This window comes from Oncorhynchus clarkii, chromosome 7, assembly GCF_045791955.1.
Source record: "Oncorhynchus clarkii lewisi isolate Uvic-CL-2024 chromosome 7, UVic_Ocla_1.0, whole genome shotgun sequence".
In the NCBI taxonomy this organism is placed as follows: Eukaryota; Metazoa; Chordata; class Actinopteri; order Salmoniformes; family Salmonidae; genus Oncorhynchus; species Oncorhynchus clarkii.
This window is the reverse complement of record NC_092153.1, coordinates 55,783,315-55,808,648: the sequence shown is the minus strand read 5'-3', so window position 1 is coordinate 55,808,648 and position 25,334 is coordinate 55,783,315. Positions and strand designations below refer to the sequence as shown.

Genomic DNA, 25,334 nt, shown 5'->3' with positions numbered 1-25,334 from the left:
TTCAGCTTGGAGTGATTTTATTGTGATGAGTTTGTTTGTTGGCACTTTATACGGATCAATCTGCCCTGTTGAGCTGGTTGTCATGGACTCAAACGAACAGGCATTGTAGTCAAAGATCCTTGATCAACATTAATATCTTCCAGATACACAACTGTTCCCTCATTTTCAAATCCACATGATTGATGCATGTGCATTCAACCCTATACATAATCCTAATAGTTATAAATAATGCGCTTCGATATGTGCTATTTCTAGTTTGTTACAAGTATACTGAACAAAAATAAGACGCAACATGTAAAGTGTTGGTCCCATGAGCTGAAATAAAAGATCCAAGAAAATGTCCATACACACAAAAAGCTTATTTCTCTCAAATTGGGCACACATTTGTTTACATCCCTGTTACTGAGCATTTCCCCTTTGCCGAGATAATCCATCCACCTGATAGTTGTGGCATATCAAGGATCTGATTAAACAGCATGATCATTACACAGGTGCACCTTGTGCTGGGGACAATAAAAGGCCACTAAAATGTCGTTTTATCACACAACACAATGCCACAGATGTCTCAAGTTCTGAGGGGGTGTGCAATTGGCATGCTGACTGCAAAAACCAGAGCTGTTGCCAAATAATTAAATGTTAATTTCTCTACCATAATCTGCCTCCAACATTATTTCAGAGAATTTGGCAGTACATCCAACTGGCCTCACAACTGCAGACCACGTGCAATCCAGGACCTCCACATCCAGCTTCTTCACCTGCGGGATCGTCTGAGGAGGGGGATGGGGGGTGCTGAGGATTATTTCTGTCTGTAATAAAGCTTTTTTTGTGGGGAAAACTCATTCTGATTGGCTGGGCTTGGCTCCCAAGTGGGTGGGCCTACGCCCTCCCATGGCTGTGCACCTGCCCAGTCATGTGAAATCCATAGATTAAGACCCAATGAATTTAGTACAATTGACTGATTTCCTTCTATGAACTGTTACCCAGTAAAATCTTTGAAATTGTTGCAATAATATTTTTGTTCAGTACACACATACAGTGCATAAATATTTCATCTCATGTCTATATATCATGTGCTCTACATATAATAGTGTCCATCTATTAGTCCAGGCAAACTAGTTGGGTCAATCTCAACCAAATACTAGCAAGATGGACGGTACAGTAGTTTCTTCATAGGACTGATCAATTTGTTGCCTAGTGCTCAAACAGTGACTCAGACTGTTCTCCCATTGTATGCTGGTGTGTGTGGAAGGGAACCCTGGTCAACTGTATATACTGGCAGAGATGAGAATCTCATTCCTCTGTTGTGCTGGATGACACTTTTATCACCCACAGTCTCCTCCCGTGGTGTCGCTGACTTTCTCCCTGAGTAGGAGGAGAGGCGTGTGTCAAGACAGAGGAGCTGATGATGTGATACTGGTTCTGGAGCTGTTAGTGGGCTGTAGTACCCATGGAGGGACACAGGGAGCGCTGCTCAGTGCTCAGTTCCCCCCAGATATGAGGGAGGTGGGTAGAGAGGGTTGTTTACGACTCATCTCCTGCTGTAGCTGCTCCTTCAGAGTGGACACCTGTGGGACAGACAGAGAGGGTCAGGGACTGACACACAGACATTCATGGTTTGTCTTCTTGCCCTTTAACCTCTAACCTTGTGCGTGTACATACCTGCTCCTCAAGGCCTTTGACACGGTGGCGGTGGGCTCTGTCCCGGGCAGCCAGAATCCTTTCTAACTCCCTCTGGGTGACCCTTAGCTTCTCTGCCTCACGCAGCACCTCATCATGCTGGAGGACAGAGCTCTCACTCTCACTGTGGGACTGCTCCATCTCAGCCAGCTGGGCCTGGATACACAGAGAGACATAGAAACAGATAGAGAGGAGTGTTAATCACTGGGCCACAGAAACACCAAGTCAGAGACTTAGGGTAAGAGTAGTTTTCTAGGTGCTAACAAGAGGTATGTCAACAATACATGGCATAGTAGTTCGGGGATACAGAATAAAAAATATGCCTGTGCTGATTATGTCTATATCCACCTGCAAATACAGGACTAGTAAAGGTCTGTTAATACAGGACTAGTAAAGGTCTGTTAATACAGGACTAGTAAAGGTCTGTTAATACAGGACTAGTAAAGGTCTGTTAATACAGGACTAGTAAAGGTCTGTTAATACAGGACTAGTAATACAGGACTAGTAAAGGTCTGTTAATACAGGACTAGTAAAGGCCTGTTAATACAGGGCTAGTAAAGGTCTGTTAATACAGGACTAGTAAAGGTCTGTTAATACAGGACTAGTAAAGGTCTGTTAATACAGGACTAGTAAAGGTCTGTTAATACAGGACTAGTAAAGGTATGTTAATACAGGACTAGTAAAGGCCTGTTAATACAGGACTAGTAAAGGTCTGTTAATACAGGACTAGTAAAGGGCTGTTAATACAGGACTAGTAAAGGTCTGTTAATACAGGACTAGTAAAGGTATGTTAATACAGGACTAGTAAAGGTCTGTTAATACAGGACTAGTAATACAGGACTAGTAAAGGTCTGTTAATACAGGACTAGTAAAGGTATGTTAATACAGGACTAGTAAAGGTCTGTTAATACAGGACTAGTAAAGGTCTGTTAATACAGGACTAGTAAAGGTCTGTTAATACAGGACTAGTAAAGGTCTGTTAATACAGGACTAGTGAAGGTATGTTAATACAGGACTTGTAAAGGTCTGTTAATACAGGACTAGTAAAGGTCTGTTAATACAGGACTAGTAAAGGTATGTTAATACAGGACTAGTAAAGGTCTGTTAATACAGGACTAGTAAAGGTCTGTTAATACAGGACTAGTAAAGGTCTGTTAATACAGGACTAGTAAAGGTCTGTTAATACAGGACTAGTAAAGGTCTGTTAATACAGGACTAGTAAAGGTCTGTTAATACAGGACTAGTAAAGGTATGTTAATACAGGACTAGTAAAGGTCTGTTAATACAGGACTAAAATGTTTAACTAAATGTATTTGAGTATTTACCAACATTTGTATCTTGAGTCTGATAATTATCTGTACAAAAAAAGTTAATCTGATAATACTTGATATATGTCTTCCAGTTTCTTGAAATACTTTGCAAACGCAACTTATTTCTATGTGAAAACTGAAACGGTCTATTCATTCCTTTTCCATTTTAGTAGATGCTCTTATCTAGAGAAACTTAGAAGTGAGTGCATATATTTTCATACTTGTCCCCCGTGGGAATTGAACCCACAACACTAGCATTGCAAGCGCCATGCTCTAGCCACATTGCAAGCACCATGCTCTAGCCACATTGCAAGCGCCATGCTCTAGCCACATTGCAAGCACCATGCTCTAGCCACATTGCAAGCACCATGCTCTAGCCACATTGCAAGCGCCATGCTCTAGCCACATTGCAAGCGCCATGCTCTAGCCACATTGCAAGCGCCATGCTCTAGCCACATTGCAAGCGCCATGCTCTAGCCACATTGCAAGCGCCATGCTCTAGCCACATTGCAAGCGCCATGCTCTAGCCACATTGCAAGCGCCATGCTCTAGCCACATTGCAAGCGCCATGCTCTAGCCACATTGCAAGCGCCATGCTCTAGCCACATTGCAAGCGCCATGCTCTAGCCACATTGCAAGCGCCATGCTCTAGCCACATTGCAAGCACCATGCTCTAGCCACATTGCAAGCACCATGCTCTAGCCACATTGCAAGCACCATGCTCTAGCCACATTGCAAGCACCATGCTCTAGCCACATTGCAAGCACCATGCTCTAGCCACATTGCAAGCACCATGCTCTAGCCACATTGCAAGCACCATGCTCTAGCCACATTGCAAGCACCATGCTCTAGCCACATTGCAAGCACCATGCTCTAGCCACATTGCAAGCACCATGCTCTAGCCACATTGCAAGCACCATGCTCTAGCCACATTGCAAGCACCATGCTCTAGCCACATTGCAAGCACCATGCTCTAGCCACATTGCAAGCACCATGCTCTAGCCACATTGCAAGCACCATGCTCTAGCCACATTGCAAGCACCATGCTCTAGCCACATTGCAAGCACCATGCTCTAGCCACATTGCAAGCACCATGCTCTAGCCACATTGCAAGCACCATGCTCTAGCCACATTGCAAGCACCATGCTCTAGCCACATTGCAAGCACCATGCTCTAGCCACATTGCAAGCACCATGCTCTAGCCACATTGCAAGCACCATGCTCTAGCCACATTGCAAGCACCATGCTCTAGCTACATCATCACAAACCATTTGATGTACTCCATTACTGTACTGTTTTTCTTCATGGTGATGGAAAGTCTACAGGTACAAACCTAGATGGCCAGCCTATGTACAATACACTAATGTACATTTAGATTGTGTAAAAGTGGTTTATAAGGAAGTTAAATTAATACTGCACAAAAAGTGGTTGTTTTCCATGTTATTTGATCAAGAAAAATCTGTCATTTGATGTGGATGTTTTGTGTCTTTGTTCATAACTTTGCAACTTTTGATGTAAATGTTTGAGGACAGTTTTTTTTTGGTTCTTTCTGTATTCCATTAGAATGACAATCACAGAGAAAGGGACAGGGTTATGTTCTTTCTGTATTCCATTAGAATGACATCACAGAGAAAGGGACAGGGTTATGTTCTTTCTGTATTCCATTATAATGACATCACAGAGAAAGGGACAGGGTTATGTTCTTTCTGTATTCCATTATAATGACATCACAGAGAAAGGGACAGGGTTATGTTCTTTCTGTATTCCATTATAATGACATCACAGAGAAAGGGACAGGGTTATGTTCTTTCTGTATTCCATCAGAATGACATCACAGAGAAAGGGACAGGGTTATGTTCTTTCTGTATTCCATTAGAATTACATCACAGAGAAAGGGACAGGGTTATGTTCTTTCTGTATTCCATTAGAATGACATCACAGAGAAAGGGACAGGGTTATGTTCTTTCTGTATTCCATTAGAATGACATCACAGAGAAAGGGACAGGGTTATGTTCTTTCTGTATTCCATTAGAATGACATCACAGAGAAAGGGACAGGGTTATGTTCTTTCTGTATTCCATTAGAATGACATCACAGAGAAAGGGACAGGGTTATGTTCTTTCTGTATTCCATTAGAATGACATCACAGAGAAAGGGACAGGGTTATGTTCTTTCTGTATTCCATTAGAATGACATCACAGAGAAAGGGACAGGGTTATGTTCTTTCTGTATTCCATTAGAATGACATCACAGAGAAAGGGACAGGGTTATGTTCTTTCTGTATTCCATTCGAATGACATCACAGAGAAAGGGACAGGGTTATGTTCTTTCTGTATTCCATTATAATGACATCACAGAGAAAGGGACAGGGTTATGTTCTTTCTGTATTCCATTAGAATGACATCACAGAGAAAGGGACAGGGTTATGTTCTTTCTGTATTCCATTCGAATGACATCACAGAGAAAGGGACAGGGTTATGTTCTTTCTGTATTCCATTAGAATGACATCACAGAGAAAGGGACATGGTTATGTTATTTCTGTATTCCATTAGAATGACATCACAGAGAAAGGGACAGGGTTATGTTCTTTCTGTATTCCATTAGAATGACATCACAGAGAAAGGGACAGGGTTATGTTCTTTCTGTATTCCATTAGAATGACATCACAGAGAAAGGGACAGGGTTATGTTCTTTCTGTATTCCATTAGAATGACATCACAGAGAAAGGGACAGGGTTATGTTCTTTCTGTATTCCATTATAATGACATCACAGAGAAAGGGACAGGGTTATGTTCTTTCTGTATTCCATTAGAATGACATCACAGAGAAAGGGACAGGGTTATGTTCTTTCTGTATTCCATTAGAATGACATCACAGAGAAAGGGACAGGGTTATGTTCTTTCTGTATTCCATTCGAATGACATCACAGAGAAAGGGACAGGGTTATGTTCTTTCTGTATTCCATGCGAATGACATCACAGAGAAAGGGACAGGGTTATGTTCTTTCTGTATTCCATTATAATGACATCACAGAGAAAGGGACAGGGTTATGTTCTTTCTGTATTCTATTATAATGACATCACATAGAAAGGGACTGGGAAACAACTCTTACAATTCCAACTATTTAACAAAGTCTCCACAGTAAAATACTATTCAACAGTGGCCTACTAGCTAGGCCACATCATGTCATTTATGTACAAAATGTATGTCAAGGATGATGTGCACGTTGTTATAAAACTTCAGTCATAACAGACACCATCAGGGTCCAGACCAAGGACAAACAAGCCAAACAATTCTGCTTAACTGCTCAACATTAGACATCTAACTAGCAGCAGATGCTTTTAGGTCCAGAGGGCCTGAGGCTTCAGCCATTTTGTAGTGATTCCAACACACACCTGCATGGGGTTTCATTTGGCTGGCTTTGAAGTGAACACGACCCCCGGAGCTCAGGGAATAACAGACAGGCTCTCTGGGAGGGTCAAACTAATGAAGAGGAAAGTACAATAATCTGCAACAAAAGCACCATCTCACCTGACTAACCCCCTCACTTATCTGTACAGAGAATTTCAGACAAACTACAAAGTAGAAATGATCCTGGTCTTCTATTATAGCAATGACTAGACAAACACCGGACATTGAGACACTCGCCATAGAAAATGTTATTTTCTTTCTTACATCCACCAACTTCTCCTTTCACAAAGCAGCCAAATAAAACATGTACACCAACATCAGCCAATCGCCTCAGTAAATGAGGGGTTTACTGGTGGTTGGGGGAGGGGTTGATTTTTATCTTACAATCATATGCTATGGGACTTGACTTTGATGAATGCTTTGCATTATCAAATTGAGTTTGACCCCAGTAAAATACTAATGTGTGCGCCTAGGAAAAATGTAATGTAAATTATTGTTTCATTACCACATTGACCCACACAGAACCAACCAACTAAATAAAGGTCAAGTTAATAACTAACGCCTGACTCCATCATTAATTCTGCTAATTTAGCAGGGGAAATACGATGACTCACATGTTGAGGAAACACTCAGCCACATCTCATGACAGTCACTGTCACCTTACTGCTACCCCCTGAAGTAAAGTTCACCTTTCTTTGCCTTTCTCTACAGTTTACATTCTCCCTACTAGTCCCTGCCCACCTGTAGCAGTGCTATCTGTCTCTGTGCGTTCTGCAGCTCCTGCTCGGCAGTGGTGAGGGAGCGATCCAGGAGGCCCTTCTCTGCAGACAGACGCATGCTACCCTCCTCAGTCTTCAGCTTCTGACGCTCCACCTGACAAGAGACAGTCCCAAACGGTCACAATCACCTCAGTACCACTCAAAGGTTAGAGTCCATTTAATATTTAATTCAGTCAATTCCACATTTTAATAGAAAATTAGATTTGGCATTTTAGTCACTTAGCAGACACTCTTATCCAGAGCGACTTAGAATTAGTGAGTTAATCTCAAGATAGTGAGAAAACCACCTATTACAGTCGTAGGAAGTACATTATCCCCTCAAAAAAGTAGTTACATTATCCCCTCAAAAAAGTAGCTACATTTTCCCCTCAATAAAGTAGTTACATTTTCCCCTCAATAAAGTAGCTACATTATCCCCTCAATAAAGTCAGTGCTAGTGTAACAGTATAGCTTCTGTCCCTCTAATCGCCCCTACCTAGGCTCAAACCAGGGACCCTCTGCACACATCGACAACAGCCACCCTCGAAGCACCGTTACCCATTGCGCCACAAAAGCCACGGCCCTTGCAAAACAAGGGGAACAACTACTTCAAGGTCTCAGAGCGTGTGACGTCACCGATTGAAACGCTATTAGCGCGCACCACCGCTAACTAGCTAGCCATTTCACATCGGATACACTTGTAAGAAAAGACAAGTGCCGTGGGATTTATTTCCGATACTCTTTGAAGAGGTAGGGTTTCAGACGTTTTTGAAAATGGGTAGGGACTCCGCTGTCCTGATGTTAGGGGGAACCTCGTTCCACCATTGGTGTGCCAGGACAGAAAATAGCCTTGACTGTGCTGAGTGGGAGTTGACCCCCTGTAGGGGGGGGCGGGCCAAGAGACCAGAGGTGGCAGAACAGAGCACTCGGTTGGGGTGTAGGGTTTGAGCATAGCCTAAAGGTAGGAAGGGGCAGTTTGCCTTGCTGCTCCTTAGGCAAGCACCAAGGTTTTGAAGCGGATGCAAGCTTCGACTGGAAGCCAGTGGAGTGTGCGGAGGAGTGGGGTGACATGGGACAACCTGGGAAGGTTGAACACCAGGTGGGCTGCGGCATTCGGGATAAGTTGTAGTGGTTTGATGGCACAAGCGGGGAACCCAGCCAACAGCGAGTTGCAGTAGTCTACACGGGAGATGACAAGTGCCTGGATTAGGACCTGCACCACTTCCTGTGTGAGGAAAGGTCGTACTTTACAGATATTGTAAAGCATGAATCTACAGGAGCGAGTCAATGCATTGATGATGTTTACAGAGAACGACAGGGGGGTGGGTGCAAGTCAATATTAGGAAGGTGTTAATATTTCCAGACTCTGTGTATATTCCTGATGGCTGTTGTGTTTGGTGTTTATCTCACGGTCTTGTCTTCGTCTCACCTTGTCCAGTGTATTTCTCAATGCATTTTTGTCCTTCTCCAGGCGGACAGCCTGTCTCTCCGCATCTTTCTTCTCGGTCTCCAGCACGGCCACGGCCCTCTGCAGCCCCCGCAGCCTCTCCTCTGCAGCCGCTCTCTCTGCCTGGGCTGACTGGGCACTGTACTGGGCCTCTGTCAGACTGGTGGACCGTTGACGCAGGGTCTACAGGACAGACAGGGTGAAGGAACAGCTACACAGATGAGAATCAGGCCTATGTCTCTTTCTCTCTCGCTCTTTTTCTCCATTTCAAATCTTCACATGCCCCCGCTATGTCTTTACCCCTATCCTTCAGGTAATGATTATGTATGGGTAAAAGTCTCTCTCACACACCTCCTGTGTGTGGGCCAGCTCTGCCTCCAGCTCTCCTCGTCTCAGCTCGCTCTGGGTCAGCTCAGTCTGAAGGCTCTGCACTCGCTCAGTGAGGACCACCATGCCTCTCTTCCCCTCTGCCAGGGAGGCCCGCGCTACATCCACTCGTTCCTGAACACAGCAACACTCCATTCACTGCTCATTACAATTTGCTGTAATCCTATTTAAATTACAGGGATGAACCTTGACAACAAACACTTGAAATTCATCCCTACTGTCCCATCAATGGTTCCTCTCCGCCCACCTGTAGATGCCTGCGGTCCTGCTCGGCCAGCCCCAGGGTCTTCTGCAGTGCGACCAGGCGCCCCTGGGTGGCGCTGTGGGCAGCCGTGGCCTCCTGGAGGCTCTGTGAAAGGTTCTGGGTCTTCTCTCTGAGACAGGCCTCTCCTTCATGGACTTTAGACAGAGCTTGGCTCAGCCTTTCCACCTCTCTCTGGAGCGACGTCACACGGCTCTCCCCCTCCGCCACCTGGGACAGATCCACAACACAGTGTGTATTAGTGCTTTGAGTGTGTATACGGTTTAAGTGTATTCCCATTTGATTCTGGTTAAATCTCAGCATAACCTGCCTCTATCAGGGATGTATCTGTTCATAGACATGTGGGTAAGAGTGTCCATCCAGTGTGCTACCTGTTTGAGTAGTATGTCATGGCGCTCCTGGGCGGCCTGGCTCTCAGCCTCCCTGTCCCCGAGGCTCAGTTTGAGTCTATGCAGCTCCCCCTCCAGGCTGCGTCTCCCCAGCTCCACCCTGGTCCCTCGGGCCTCGGCAGTCTCCAGGGCCTCCTGGAGTCTCCTCCGCTCAGCCTCCAGACGCACCTCGCCCGCACGCTGCTTACTCAACTGGTCCTACAGGGAGGAGGGCGAGAAAGAGAAGGAGAGAGTGAGAGAGACAATGTGAGAGAGAAAGATCTGAAACTGGCAGTCACAAGTCAAAGCCAGCCAGTCCATACAGATACAGTATGTGACAGTCTGACAGCAGAAAGGCTGCTTGTCTAATGAGAGGGCTAGAGACTAGAGCAGCCATACTCAACGACTACATTGATTTTGTTGAGTCACTCAGGTACACATAAGACATGGCAAAGTGTAGAATTGTAGGAAATTTGCTTTAAAACGGCAAAAAAAATTCTCCAACAAGAGAGGTGTGAACAGTTTGGTGGTCGCATGGGGTCACGATGTGGGGGTTTGTTACTAAGCCAAGTAATGACTATATCCATCCGGACCTATGTAATTTAGGGAATGTGTGTGACTGGACTTTCTCAAATAGTAGTTGAGTACCCCTGCTGTAGAGAGCTATAGAACTAGACATGAGGGCAAACACAGACACTCCACAAACACTCTCACAGAGAGGCCAGACAGACATAAATACACAGCTGGCCACATCCCTCCCTCCTTCTCTCAACTCCCTCTAATACTCAAATCCCCCTCTCTTTTTCTAACCAAATTTAACCCCTCTCTTTCCAGCAACAGAAAGCATTCACCTGACCATTTGATTTGGACCCTCTAACTATAATCATAAATTCTCTCTCATAAGCAGAGAGCACTTTTCTTGTGTTTCCTAGGGTTGTGTGAGGGCTGGACATATGGAGTTGCTTTGGCCAGAGATATGACATGAAGTTGTGTTTAATTACTCAGTGTTTCTGTGGCATCTGTTGTTATGACAGACACCCGCAGTTTTCTGCTCCCTGCAGGGTCACCATACGACAGTGTTGGCAGGTCAGTGTGCAGCATTGTGTTAGCAGACACAAGAATCCTAGTCAGAGAAGTTCTTCCACATACAGTAAGTATGTGTTTATGTGAGAGTATGTTTACTTCAGGTGTGTTTCAGTCTCTGCAATATGTGTACCTGTGTGTGTTTCCTCTCCGTCTCTGCAGTCTGCAGGGCTCTCTCCAGAACCTTGACTCTGTCAGTGAGGGCCCTCCTCTCCCTCTCTCCCCTCCTCACCGTCTCCTCCTGCTGCTGGAGCATGGCCTGGGTGGAGCTCAGACGCCCGTCAACACCCCGCTTACCTGGACGGAAACACACAGACAGTCACAACACTGGAGCATTCACAGACAAGGTCTATATGCCAATGTGTGCATAATGTGAGCCCTTCCTGGGTCATTGGATGGCTGTGAATGACTTCACTGTGTAAATGACTCTCTTGGCCCTCTTATGGTTCGTGTGTGTGCCCGTGTGCATGTGTGTGGCTCACCCTCCTGGCACTCCTGCAGTGTGTTGTGTAGCTGAGAAAGGTGGTTCTGGGCGGAGTCTCTCTCCCCCGTCATCTCCTCCAGCACACTCTGTAGCGCCCCCAACTGGCAGCGAGCCTCGTCCTGAAAACAACATGAAACACAGTTCAACAACCCCGTCATGCACTGACAGACCATTTCTATCATATAAATTCACATTTCAGAGATTTATTGTACAATTGTTTAGCACAGAGAAATCACTTAGTTCGAAAAAAAAAGTCTTAATATATGTTAATATATGTGTCTGACGGAATGGTAAATAAAATGTCAAATCTATATGTTTATATGATACTGGACTGACATGAATCATGTCTACAGTACCCTGTCTCTCCGAGAGTCTCGGAGCTCCTGGAGGAAGTCTCTGAGGCCGCAGCGCAGCGTCTCAGGGTCCAGCTCAGGCAGAGACATGGGCGTGTCACCCCGTTCTGGGGAGATCTGCCTGGAGCAGCCCAACGTGTTGTCAGGGGTCGAACCTCCAAAATCTGGAAGAAAAAATGACAATCAGTGTAATTCCTCAAGTATATCTGCAATCCCATCAAGTATTCTACAGGACTTTGTTTGTCTCTGTAAATACAATACATTACAGCCTGCTTTCACACTGATGTTTGGCAAGGGTTCGCCCTCACCTTTAGGGGGTGACAGTGAGCAGCGTAGGGGCGAGAGGCTACGGTGACGTGTGATGCTGCTGTGGGATGCTGCTGGGGAGCTCCCCCTGGGGCTCCTGCCCCAGCTGGCACTGCTCCGGCCTCCCACTCCAATGCCCAGTGTACGGGTCAGCGCCGACTGCAGGCTGCCCAGGCGGAACTCCAGCTCCCTGCGTCCGGCCTCGGACCGGGCCAGCTCTGCCTCGGTGGCTGCCAGGCGGCCCTGGGCCTCGCTGAGCTGCAGGCTGGACAGGGTGAGGGAGTCCTGGGCTGTCTGGGCCCGCAGGGACAGGTTCCTGGCCTCATCTTGGAGCTTCTTCTCACAGCCCCGGGCCTCCTGCAGCTGGGCCGTCAGCTCCCTCTCACAACCCCGACAGCCTGACTCTGACTCTGTCAGACGCCTCTGGAGGATGGACAGCTGGAGGGAGGAGAAAGAGAGGGAGCAAAGAGGGAGGGATAGAGATTGAAAGAGAGGTGCAGCAGAAAGGGATGTGTAGAGGGAGGTTGATTAAGTTTTATGTTTAATCAAGCCTAAACTCTCACTCTACACCCTCCTCAACGTCTTCCACCATCCTCACCTCTTTCTTGATGGAGGTCATGGCTGTGTCAGCCTCGACCAGCTTCTGTTTGAGAGAGAACATCGCCCTCCCTCTCTCCTCCTCTCTCTGCTCCTCCAGGGAGAGACGTGTCTGCAGCTCAGCCACCTCCTTCCCTTTCTGTTCCTTCTCTCCATCAAGCACCTTCACCTGATGGAGTGATCGGATGGAGGACAAGTTATAGACTGTGTCTAAGCCAAAGTCTGGAGTTTTTCCTGGTAAGATCACGTGGATAGCAAAAACTCAATGTCAAGTTATTTAGAGTGTTCCACTGCATTTAAGGTAAACCGATAAATGTAAAATTATAAAAAGATTATTTCAGAGATGTGACCGTGTGTGTGATGGACCTGTCTGCGTATCTCCTGCAGCTCTCTCCGGGCCTCCAGTCGTGACCTCTCGACCTCTCTCAAACAGCTGCGGAGTTCAGCCACCTCTCTCTGGGCAGACGACAGGCTCTCCTCCAGAACAGCCAGCCGCTGCTCCTTCTCCTCACACTGACGCTTCACACTGACACACACACAATATTAGTACTGCAACTACTGCAGTGAGAGTTCGGTCAAACTAAAATGTCAAACATTACACACTTTTGTATAGATGCTTTCTTTAGGATTTACGACCCAACAGTGACACTAGAACTGAGCATGTGGGAGGTGTGCAGCCAAGCTCTACCTGATTCTTTCAGTATCTGCACTTCTCAGTGTCTCTCTCAGTTGGGCATTTGATAGGCTGAGAGTGTCTCTCTCCTTGGTGACATCACCGAGGGTGCGCCGTAGCTCCACCCCGTCCCTTCTGTACCCCTCTCCAGTGTCCCGGGTTTGGTTGAGGCGCCTTTCCATCTCCATCATGTCCCGCCTCACCTGGTCTCGGCTCTCCTCACTGGCTGAGAGAGAAGCTCTGCACCCCTCCAACTGGAAGAGGAAGTTAGGGAGAGTGGTGAAGAAATGTTGAACCAGAAATGGTCACCGGCTCCATCCCTGACTCTAACCGTCCCTAACCTCTTTGAGTGCAATGTCCGTGTGTGTCTGTAGGTCAGTGCAGTTCTCCTGCAGCCTGTGTAGCTCCCGATCATGAACACTGTCAGCATCCTCCAGCTGAGAGCGAAGCTCCAGTAACTCAATGGTCAGAGCTCCCACTGAGGCCTATAGACAAAAGTCAGGGAGACGTTTGAGTTTGGACACATACATGTTTAGCCTTTTAATGTAATTTAGAACAATTCAGGATAGTACAGAACGGGCACAGAGTTCTAAAGCGGTCTAGAATTACCCTCTCCTGGTCTTTGTAATGAGCTGCCTCTCTGGCTAGTCTGTCCAGCTCCAGGGCTGCAGTACCCAGCTCTGCTAGCAGGATGGACACTCTCTCAGACAGCACAGCCTTCTCTGCTTCCTTCAGGGACAGCATCTGACAGAGGGCAATAGAAAGGGCCTCTAGAACTGGGCATATGGATCACAACCTCATGAAGGTAGTTATCTCTTATCACTATTTACTCTGCACTTCATTACAAAGTCTGATCTCTATTACATGGTGTCTGTCTGGTCTCTCAGATGTGACTGACCTGTTGTTTCTCTGTCTCTGCCTGTAGCAGACTCTGGTCTCTGTCGTGCTGCAGACTCCTCACTTCATCTCTCAGGTCTTCCCGGTCTCTCTCGGCTCTGAGGAGCTGCTCTTCGGCCTCCTGTCTGACTCGGCGTAGTGCCCCCTCCTGTTCAGACTCCAGACTGTGACGCAGGGCCTCCTGGAGAACAAACACACTCCGTTGTTGATGTTCATTGTAAGGCCCTGACAAGCCCAAATAAAGAACACAAACAACTGAGTAGAATCAAGACACACATTGAGACACCTTCGGCAAAATAAAGAAAAATAACTATAATGCTAATAGTACTGGATACAAGTAAAACCATCCATACAATACTCTTACTGCTAGAGCAGAAACCTCTCCAAGCAGACCTAGACAGTTTAGTAACACTACTGTAGGCCGTCACTGTAAATAAGAATTCTACAGAGTTTGAGAACCCCCATCCCCCCGCACCTTCTCAGCGGTCAGTCTCTCTGCCTCCTCCTGGTGGTCAGTGATGGTGGTGCGTAGGGCCTGCTGGAACTCCTGCTGGTTGCTGCTCAGGGCCTGGCTCAGAGCCTCTCTCTCCCTCTCACTCTGTGCCAGTGCATTCTCCCCATCAGCACGCACACGCCTCAGCTCCGCTACACAGGACAATAGGGGACATGATGAGCAGTTTCACACTGGTGTTCAGACAGTCATGTAATGGCTATAGCATCATTTCTCCATCAATCTCCTCAACTCCTTTTTACTAACACTTGATCTGGTTTCCCCTCGTTCTTTTGATGTTCTATGGCTTCAACAATGCTCCTCAATATTTCATTCTAACACATCAATACTTCCGTCTTCCTTGTTGATGCGCTCTCTGCCACACTGCCACTACCATCTTGTTTTCACTCATTTGGTTCCTCCTCCTGTCCTCTCTCTCTCTCTCCATTTCTCACCAGTGTTTGTCTCACAGCGCAGACGCAGGCTCTGGATCTCTGTCTCCAGCTGCTCTCTGCCAGACTCCAGCTGCACCAGCTGCTGCTGCTCCTCAAACAGGCTGGTCTCCAGGGCCTCCCGCTCCGACCTGCAGGGGCTCGACACACACATTAGGGACCAATTCTTCAACACACACACACACACACGTGCACACACAAAGATCTCACCTGAATGTGGCCAGCTCCTCAGTCAGGTTGGTGTTCTCTCTCTCTGACGCAGTCAGCTGGACCACCAGCCCCGCCCTCTCTCTAGCCAGTTCCACTCTGCCCCGCCCTATTTCCTCCAGGGCCACGCCCTGCCTCTGTTCCTCACTCCGGGCCATGCCCAACTCCGCCCCCAGAGAGCTCACCTCGCCACACAACTGTCAGCAGAAATACACAGGTACATGCAGTAAAACTGTACACATTTACAGACATATTCAATGGAACAATGAGGTTTAAGAACTCAGTGATGATCATGCTTTGTTAATTACTGAAGCTCTTTCTTGCTGAGAAGACACATTATCATATGCCACTTTCCCATTCAGAGTGGAGACTCATCATTTACCTGAGTGACTTTGTCCTGCAGCTTCACTCTATCTGCCCGGAGACTCTGAAGCTCCGCCTCCATTACCACCCTGCTCAGCTCGGACTCTTGCAGTGATTGGTGGAGGGCGAGGCGGGCGGTGTCCAGCTCTAGTCTGTCCTGCTCCACTCGGACCAGCTCATCTCTGATGGTCAGCTTCTCCTGCTCCGCCTCACGCTTCTGGGCCTGCAGATGGGCCTTCTCCTCCTCCAGCTGAGAGACAGACAGAGAGAGAAACATGGACACGTATGAGAGTGTGAACGGGTGAGGAAGGCCTAAATTGAAGAGGTCCAGGAAGGCATACCATGATACCTATCCTATAGAATAGGCCAGAGAGATGCTTTGTTTTGATGGTTACTCTTGCATCAGTCCTATATGACTTCACCCACAAGTGTTAGTCACATGTTGATCAAGGTGTTGGTCCCACTGTGTCTTACCTGGCAGATGATGGAGTTGAGGTCAGACTTGTCCTGGGCCAGGCCCTCGTTCATGCTGCCCATCTTGGCCAGAGAGTCTTGGAGGGCAGCCTTCTCAGAGTGAAGCTTATTGACCAGCAAAGAGAGCTCTGCATGACTGCTCTCAGCCTGTGGTAGAGAGGAGAAAACATACAGGACAGAGAGAGGATGGGTGACATTTTAAGGGATGAACTTTCAAGGAGTGGAAGTCAAAGGAGGAACAAATAATAACATCCAAACAAGAGGATCCAGAGAGTTTGAGTGATATCATCCGTGTCTGTCTGTGTGTCTTACCCGGTTCAGAGCCTCAGTGAGCTGGGCCTTCTCCCCCTCCAGCAGCTGCTTCTCTACCTCCGCCTGGTGGTGGGTCTCTCTCACTACAGACAGCTCCCCTCGCTGGACAGACGCCCGGCTCTCACTCTGCTCCCACTGCTTCTGACTGTGGGGTCAGCGACAGCGTTAGACACAGAGACATGCCCACAGGGTTTGTTTTCCATTCACACACCCTATCAATGACAATTGGTTTCGCTGATCTCTTCTCTCACTCACACTCGTTCGGTCTCAGCCTTGGCTCGGTCTCTCTCCTGCAGTACGGCCTCCTTCTCCTCTCTCTCGTGATCCCGCTCTCTCTGGGCCGACGTCACGGCCTGCTGCAGCTTTTCACAGTCCATTTGCAGGATCTGGGCCTTGATCAGAGCTGTCTGGGCTGCCTTCTCCACAGCCATCTTCTCGCTGAGAGGACAGACACACAGACACAGAGGACAACAGGACATGGTGATTAGAGATTTCTGTAAAACTGTATGAAAGGATAGATGTGCGCTTCCTCAAAATAAATTGAACTGCTAGTGCTTATAATATATGTAGCATTAGCTACTCCTCTCTCCATGCACACGAAGGCCTGTTCTTTAACCAGTGCCCTGAGGGAAGACAGTTCCTGGTGCTAAAGGGTTTTCCCATCACCCAAGTTGTTTTATAAGTCTGCTTGCAGACTCTCCTGGTTGTACCTAGCCAGTGTGTCTCTGTCTTGTTTCAGACGTTCTCTCTCTCTCTGCGTGGTGTCTTTTTCTATCTGAAATCCATCCCTCTCTCCCTGCAGGGTCCGACTGCGCTGCTCTGCCTCTCGCTTGGCTGACTCCGCCTCTGCGAGCTGTCTGCGCAGTGTCTGCAATGATGAATGGGCAGAGGACAGGCACCCCCGGACCTCCTGTGGACCAGAGAGAGAGGATAGAGTGGGACACTGAACACTGGATGCTGAAAGTGATACAGAGGAATTAAGAGACAAGACAACTTTTATAGGAAATGTTTGTATAGGACAATAAGTAAGTTGGACAATGTAACATTGTAATAAAGCAGGCTAGAAGAAGCTTCAATTCCCAATCCCAGGGAATGACTACAGTAAAACCACTTAGATAGTAGAAGATGTGTTAATGTGTCCAGCTGCAGCAGAGGGTACCTGCAGCTGGAGATGTCTGCTGTTGACAGCAGAGCGCAGGGCAGACAGGCTGGCTTCTGGGACGGGTGCCAACGAGGAGTAGCGTCTGGGAGAGATGGATCGCCGTGATGACGAGGAGCGGTGAGGGGAGGAGCCACGGAGCAGAGCCAATAGAGGAGCTCCGGTGTTCTCCTGGTCTGCCTCTGATGACGAGTCCCCATCGGACAGGACAGTCTAGGGAGGGGTTTAAATGTGGAGGTTGGTCAAAGTTTGCTGTGTGTGTGTGTGTGTATGTGTGTGTGCGCGTGCATGTGTATAAGTGAGAGACTGCTGTACCTGTGTGATGTCTCTCAGTGTGTCCAGCAGTGTTTCAGTATGAGCTCTCATCACTTGCATGTCTGTCTCATCGTTGCCATTCTGCTCCTGTAGGAGGATAGAACCATAGTGAGGGGTATGATGGCTAATGGCTACAGGGAGTTTCTATGCTGGGGTCACACAGGCCAATCTCACCTCCAGTCTCCTGGTCAGAGAGGCCATGTCTCTGTCTCTCTCCTCAGTCTGCCCCTTCAGCCTCTCCCACTCTTGCACTGCATCTGACAGTCTGACCACACACACACACACACACACACACACACACACACACACACACACACACACGCATGCACCATTGAATCTCTAAGATGCACATTACACTTCACCCTCTTGATTTACCGCCACCGGACAGACCAGGCTGCCACTCAGAAAACACAGAGAGACAGACAGTGTCAGAGTCCCATAGGGCTCTGGTCAAAAGTAGTGTTCTATGTAGGGTGCCATTTGAGACACTGCCAATGACTGAGCAGAGTGTTCAACTCTGTCCCTGACCTGGCGTTGAGCTCGGCCCTCTCTGCGTCTGTCCTGGTCTGCAGGCTCATCATCTCGGCCACCCGTTCTCTGAGCTGCAGCTCCAGCTGCCCCCGCAGCGCCACCTCCCGCTCCAGAGCCAGGGCCGCCCCTCCCTCCCGGTTGCGCATCGTGGAGGACAGGCCGGAGCAGGATGACTGGATAGAGTGGGAGGTCTGTACCAGCTCGTTACGCATGTCAGACAGGTCTCTGGCAGGGGGGGAAAGGGGCCGAGGGCGAAATATGAAAGAATAAAAATTCCATAGAGCACAAATGTCGTGGCAACTTCACAATATAAAATGAGGTGCATTTGTGCAGTTTGTTGTGCAGTTAGTTGTTCTGACCTCTCTGTAGCGCTCTTCAGCTCAGACACCTGCCTAAGGAAGCCCACCACCTGTTGCCATAGGCACAGTAGACGACTGTGCTCACTGCTGAAATAACTGTGGAAAGACTAAGAGAGAAATTGTGAAATGGCATGTGACAGAAAATAAGAAAAGTGTTTCTTATATAAAAAATTAAAACAGCCATCTGCAAAAACCCATTTCTAATACCCACCTCCTCCTCCCTCCTCCAATCAGACTCCCTCTGCTCCAGCTCCTCCCTGGATTTAGACCAATCAGCAGTGAGCCTGCGTATGTCCTGGCTGAGTGCCTCATTGGCGTGTCCTGCCTGCTCCAACTGCTCTCTCAGCATGGCGTTCACTGCAGACAGACTGCTGCTCCTGTGGAGCATAACACGGCATTGCATCAATTGCATTGAATTCTGTATGCCATTAGTTTCATTACTGATTGGCCCAGGCAGATTACAATCACTAACCTTTGCTGCTCCTCCTCCAACCGGATCAGAGCATTTTCCAAGTCGCAGCATGGATCCACCTCTTCTCCGCGGTGACTGTTGCTGGACAGATCACAACGACCCTAAAGAGAAATAAGAATCACAGTTACGCATCCGATGTGAATTGTAGATTAACTCAATGCTGTAACTAAATGCATGGTTAGTTGTTTCAGAATGTCTCCATAGTGGTGTAGAGCAGTACGAACACTCAGTCTGTGCTGCTCCAGCTCCGAGGACTTCTCCACTAGAGTCTGCTCTAGATCTCCACACCTCTTCTTGTACTGCAGGACCTGGAGGGGAGGACACAGTGAGGTGATCTGCTCTCTGACTGGTGACATAATATAGATTACATTAGATAAGCAGCGTCAGTTCCTATTTGTCATCATAAAATGTTTAATTTTTAGTAGGAGAGTATGTAAGGCAGTGATGTCATACAGGAAGACATCTATGAGGTTCATGAACTCACTTCCCAAATTAAAACCATTAAAAAAACACAGCCATTACCTGTTTTGTGTTCATTTGTGTGTTCTTCAATAAAAATAAAGTAAATAAAAAACACACAAAAAACACGCCATTAGGCTCAACCTGTTAACAAGGTTGGCAGACAATTACAGACTTACAAATGAACTAGTAAAACACTCTTTACCCTCCAAATGAAATGGAGGTGAACAGAAACAAATGCATCATAGTGTGATACCTTGGCCTGCAGCTTCTGCACCAGCTGAGCCTGTCTCTGCTGGCCCTCCTGGTAGGCTGTGAGTTTACGCTTGTAGGCCGCTTGCTCCTCATCCAGACGCCGGCGCAGGTCCACATTCTGCTGAGCCAGGCTGCGAGACTCTGGTGAATCCTGCTCCCCGTCACCCGTCTCCAGGCAGAGCGCATGCTCTAGCTACGTAGATTAAAACACATAACAGAGAGGTTGAGGGGGTGATGTGGCACAGGGGGAGTCACACTGTAACCCCTGTTGCTTACTGTTTTTCTTCGGGATTGCAAGCTATGCTATGTGGTCGGACCTAGAAAGTCAAATAAGATATGCTGAAATGTTTTACCATAATTCTTTCCTTGGGTCCAGCTCAGCCCCCCCCACCTCCACCACCCATTACCGTGTGTTTGAACAATAAACCTTAAGTGTTTGACAGTAGAATTAGGTTGTCTGTTATTAGTTCTCACTGTTCCTTTTCACTTATGATTTGTATGAGATATGTTACGGGTCTCGTTTCCATCCCCCCTAGACTGCAGGGCCAAAGGGATTCGTAACAGAGAGCAACACACACGTTATAGCAAGAGAGCAGGGAGGGGCGATAAAGTAAGCTGCGTGCCTTCATAGGCTATTGTAAAAGTGATGTCAATATTAGAGGTCGACCGATTATGATTTTTCAACGCTGATACCGATTACTGGAGGACCAAAAAAGCCGATACCGATTAATCAGACTATTTTTTACATGTATTTGTAATAATGACAATTACAACAATACTGAATGAACACCTATTTTAACTTCATATAATACATTAATAAAATCAATTTAGCTTCAAATAAATAATGAAACATGTTCAATTTGGTTTAAATAAGGCAAAAACAAAGTGTTAGAGAAGAAAGTAAAAGTGCAATATGTGCCATGTAAGAAAGCTAACGTTTAAGTTCCTTGCTCAGGACATGAGAACATATGAAATCTGGTGGTTCCTTTTAACATGAGTCTTCAATATTCCCAGGTAAGAAGTTTTAGGTTGTAGTTATTATAGGAATTATAGGACTATTTATCTCTATACCATTTGTATTTCATTAACCTTTGACTATTGGATGTTCTTATAGGCACTTTAGTATTGCCAGTGTAACAGTATAGCTTCCGTCCCTCTACTCGCCCCTACCTGGGCTCGAACCAGGAACACAACGACAACAGCCACCCTCAAAGCAGCGTTACCCATGCAGAGCAAAGGGAACAACTACTCCAAGTCTCAGAGCGAGTGACGTTTGAAACGCTATTAGCGCGCACCCCGCTAACTAGCTAGCCATTTCACATCGGTTACATGAGCCTAATCTCAGGAGTTGATAGGCTTGAAGTCATAAACAGCACAATGCTTGACGCACAACAAAGAGCTGCTGGCCAAACTGCACGAAAATGCTGTTTGAATGAATGCTTACGAGCCTGCTGCTGTCTACCATCGCTCAGTCAGACTGCTCTATCAAATCCTAGACTTACTTATAACATAATAACACCCCGAAATACGAGCCTTAGGTCATTAATTTGGTCGAATCCGGAAACTATCATCTCGAAAACAAGACGTTTATTCTTTCAGTGAAATACGGAACCGTTCCGTATTTTATCTAAGGGGTGGCATCCATTAGTCTAAATATTCCTGTTAGATTGCACAACCTTCAATGTTATGTCATAATTACATAAAATTCTGGCAAATTATGCGGCCCAAACTGTTGCATATACACTGACTCAGCGTGCAATGAACGCAAGAGAATATGTACATAAAGATATGAATGAGTGATGGTACAGAACGGCATAGGCAAGATGCAGTAGATGGTATCGAGTACAGTATATACATATGAGATGGGTAATGTAGGCTATGTAAACAAAGTGGCATAGTTAGAGTGGCTAGTGATACATGTATTACAAGATGCAGTAGATGATATAGAGTACAGTATATACATATACATATGAGATGAGTAATGTAGGGTCAGGGACTAAGGGAAGACTGGCTCATAATAATGGCCGGAACGGAGCTCATTTAAAAAAATATAATCACTCATTTAAAAAAATATAATATTTTAATTTAACCTTTATTTAACCTTTATTTATGCATTTTAACTGCAGGCTAGCCAAATCATTGTCACCATGAAGAAAACTGATTAAAGATAACATGGTAGATATTTCCTGTTTGTGTTTTGGCTAATAATCTTTGATGTTCACCCGCATTTAGTAAGGCTAAATTCTAACGCCATACTAATGAGTCTCCCCCTCTAGCCTGACCCCCCTCTGTTCCCCACTAAAGCCCTGTTTACAATCACCAGGGGTGACAAACGCCATAGCAACATGCCACTTCACTTCATTCCTGTCCCCGTAACCAAGGAGACGGACAAAATTCTCCAGAGCAGACAAAGAAAATAATGAAAGGAACATTGGGAATGGTGTAAATTGGTATTTGTTATATGTGCCTGTCAAATGTCCCTTTGACTGTGGCCTGCTTGGTCTTTACAGTGCCAGGTGTATGGCAACTCAACCTACTATTCCTTTACGGGAAAGATTTGAGACCACAATGGTGGGTCAAGCATTTAAACCCTCGAAGCCAGGTTAGTGTTGTAATACAACCAGTCCAAACTAATAATTAAGAAGAGAACTCACTAACTAATCCCCACCAAATGCCTCAATTCTCTCTCTCTCTCAACCTCCATTTTGTTATGTGCTTTACATCCAATCCTGTTATCTTTTCCTGGATAATCTAATTTTATATATTTTACTTACTGGTCTTCTTCCTCCTCTTCTCTGTCTCTTACCCTCTCGCTGATTGCGCTGTATTTGATAGCCAGCTCATCGCGGTCCGCCTTGCTATGGGCCAGCAGGTCTTCCAGCCTTCCCAGCTCTACCTGCAGCACCCGGTTCTCCTCTTGGACAGACATCACTGAGAACCTGGTACCTGGTGCTGGGGAGAGAGAGTGCCAGACAACCAATCGTGTTAATGAAGAGCACAGCGCTTTGTTCAATATTCAGGACACTAAAATATCACAGATGCATTCAAAGTAGAGTAATCCGATGGTTGGCTACTCACAGCTCTCGTTGAGGTTCTTGGTGACAATCTCTCGTACCCGTGCAGGTAGACACGTAGTTGGGTCTTCTGGGGAAGCACCTCGGACCGTCAGCCTCTTCTCCTCAGACAGCACACTCTCCTCCACCCTCTGGCAGGGAGACAAATACATAGTTATAGTTAATCTCCTCAGAGACAGACTAAAACTAAGGGCCCTGCAGATCACAGTGCCACGAGGACAGGTGGCTTCTCAGCAGTCACTCCTGTCTACCAGAGAGCTGTGTTCAGAATAGAACACTGACCTCACACTCTGCAGAGCACGCATACATACACTTTCATAACACAGAGAGCAGATTTCATGGCATCTCTGTCGAAGTGTCAAACCATCAGCATCCTCAGTGAAGAAGTATATTGTAATTACAACGAGGCTACATACTTATAACATATTGGGTAGCCTATTGATATTTCTATAAAGCTTTACAATAAATTACTTACAGAAGAATATCAATACATGCTAAAAACAACGATAAATAGAAGTGCAATCGTGCACGAGCCATGACATGACCTGTATTACAGATTCCAATTTGGAACCCGAGCTGTAATTTTCCGTGTCGCTCATTGAGAAACGGTTGATTTTAATCCAAAAACAGCAAGAAAGAGACGAAAAATTAACGTTCCGCTCCAGTCCCGTGCGCTGGTAGCGTTTTCAAATAGGATTAACCGTTCGATTTAGATCAAAATTAACGGATGCACGCGGTTAAATGCCTATCTAAATGAACGACACACTAGCAACTATAAAACAAAAAATATGTCTGCTGTACAGAAAGTTGTGAGTTTGTTGGAATCTCAGGATTTCTCCCACGTCCCACAGGTGCGTCCTGCTCCATCCTGTACAGGACTGTCGGAGAAAGATTGAGGACAAGGGGATTAGCAGACTCCCCCCCCCCCCCCCCTCCACGAGGAGAGCTTTCAATTCCTATTCTTCGCCTAGCCACCCTTGCAGTTTAATTAGATAGCCATGTCCTTCATAAGATAGTTACACTCAATTACAATGAAACAAAATACACAGTATTATTGGATTAAAAATGAGCTGCACATGTTGATGATATCAACTAAATCAATGTAGGATATTTGTAGGGCACACAATAATATAATTTATTTCACAGACCCTGCGCGATGAGCTCTGAAGTTTTTTAACAAGGCTGTCTGTGTCCATTCATCATTCCTATCAATGATATAGTTTTTTCAGTCATATTATAGAATATGTGCCAAAGAAGAGTTAGGCTACACAGAATAAAGATGACGATTGTACGTTAAGGGACATGCATGATCCATTCTTCTGTGAATGCGAAAAGTCAGTCAGTGTTTATAATGTTGCAATAATTAAACACCCACCATAATCAACAAGAAGGGAAAAAACAAACCATTTGATCCACTTTACAGTATCTGGTGGCCCAGTTCGAACACCTTCCCTACCACATCACTTCAATGCTTGAAATACCATGGTAACAGACATGCCCACAAAAGAGAAGGACTCAGAATGCCAATACCAGACCCCTCTATTCACAAAGCCCAGCCTTAACCACAGGCCCACAACTTTCAGCATGTTCTCATTTTGAAAGGAGATGTGCATCAAATATTCAGCCATTATATTCTGCCGCAAAACTATTGTATATTTGGACAATGTTAAATATCACACATCATTCAATTTCTCATGTCTTACTCTGACGTTTTTGGGGGGTTAAGGGCCCTCTTGTGGTTTCCCGGCAGTGCTGCAGCTGCATTGTATGGAGGCAAGGGTACTAGATACTATATTGAGCATGATCCGAATGTTAATCTTTGTGAATAAATTAACTTGGAAACATAGTATTAGGTTAATCAATTAGGTTAAGTGGTCCTTTATTACTAAGCAATTACCAGTAGAGCTACTGTTCTAATAAGCACTTTAACCAGCTAGGTCTACCTGGACCTGGGGTAGGCCTATAGCCTATTACAGGTCAAACCAGTTTAACCTGGGTCAGTGTTCTACTAGCTGGTAAAGCATGTGTAGGCTATTAGGAGTAATACATTTGGCAGTTTTAGCCAAACTCTCTGCTGTATCCCTGAAATGTCTCTGTAAAACTGTACCAGTGGTATCCAAACTAGAGAGTCCTTGCATTACAAAAACGTACGCTATAAGGTTAAATAAACTATGTTAGATTTATAAATGACTAATTAGGGGTTCAAACAGCGAAGCTGAGTGAAACCCTATTGTATTTGTTGAAGTTGATTATTATTATTTTCCTTTGACGATTTAGTGAAAAAAAAAAGTAAATTCCTGTGAGTTGGTGAGGCCTAGAACAGGGGTCGGCAACAGCAATGTAGAAATTATTATAATCATGTTCTGGCCTATAACAAGTGATTGAAAATGCAAACCTTT

General features: G+C 46.1%; 1 protein-coding gene across 4 annotated transcripts; it reads right to left on the bottom strand.

The window, feature by feature from the left end:
* Positions 1–23,791, bottom strand: LOC139413489 (rootletin-like). Of its 4 annotated transcripts, none has more exons than XM_071160952.1 (38): positions 23,247–23,791; positions 22,940–23,066; positions 22,668–22,813; positions 19,863–20,054; positions 19,670–19,693; positions 19,372–19,455; positions 19,148–19,248; positions 18,887–19,052; positions 18,676–18,782; positions 18,314–18,541; positions 17,960–18,050; positions 17,786–17,872; positions 17,471–17,683; positions 17,022–17,221; positions 16,567–16,749; positions 16,312–16,456; positions 16,000–16,146; positions 15,545–15,775; positions 15,166–15,359; positions 14,959–15,086; positions 14,489–14,658; positions 14,015–14,194; positions 13,726–13,860; positions 13,458–13,601; positions 13,132–13,370; positions 12,810–12,969; positions 12,445–12,612; positions 11,849–12,284; positions 11,544–11,704; positions 11,186–11,306; positions 10,837–11,000; positions 9,624–9,839; positions 9,238–9,462; positions 8,955–9,104; positions 8,586–8,786; positions 7,140–7,271; positions 1,660–1,833; positions 1–1,565 (listed from the first exon to the last, which is right to left on the bottom strand). In XM_071160952.1, exons 3-38 carry the CDS (start codon positions 22,788–22,790, stop codon positions 1,479–1,481), a joined length of 5,907 nt encoding a protein of 1,968 aa, XP_071017053.1. In that variant the 5' UTR covers positions 22,791–22,813; positions 22,940–23,066; positions 23,247–23,791; the 3' UTR covers positions 1–1,478. The 4 variants fall into 4 exon arrangements, 3 of the variants coding, with proteins under 3 accessions (XP_071017053.1, XP_071017051.1, XP_071017052.1); XM_071160950.1 differs by having other exon boundaries at positions 23,481–23,791; XM_071160951.1 differs by lacking the exon at positions 19,670–19,693 and having other exon boundaries at positions 23,481–23,791.
* Between the last annotated feature and the right edge of the window lie 1,543 nt (positions 23,792–25,334).

Bases quoted from the DNA above. Each gene is read 5' to 3' on its own strand.
- LOC139413489 (XM_071160950.1), bottom strand. From the start codon at position 23,534: ATGAGCGACACGGAAAATTACAGCTCGGGTTCCAAATTGGAATCTGTA. The intron at 20,055-22,667 runs GTAAGAGACAGA...TAATCTACGTAG, and splicing joins ACAGCGCAATCAGCGAGAGG to CTAGAGCATGCGCTCTGCCT. The intron at 9,105-9,237 runs GTGGGCGGAGAG...TGCTGTGTTCAG, and splicing joins AGGACCGCAGGCATCTACAG to GAACGAGTGGATGTAGCGCG.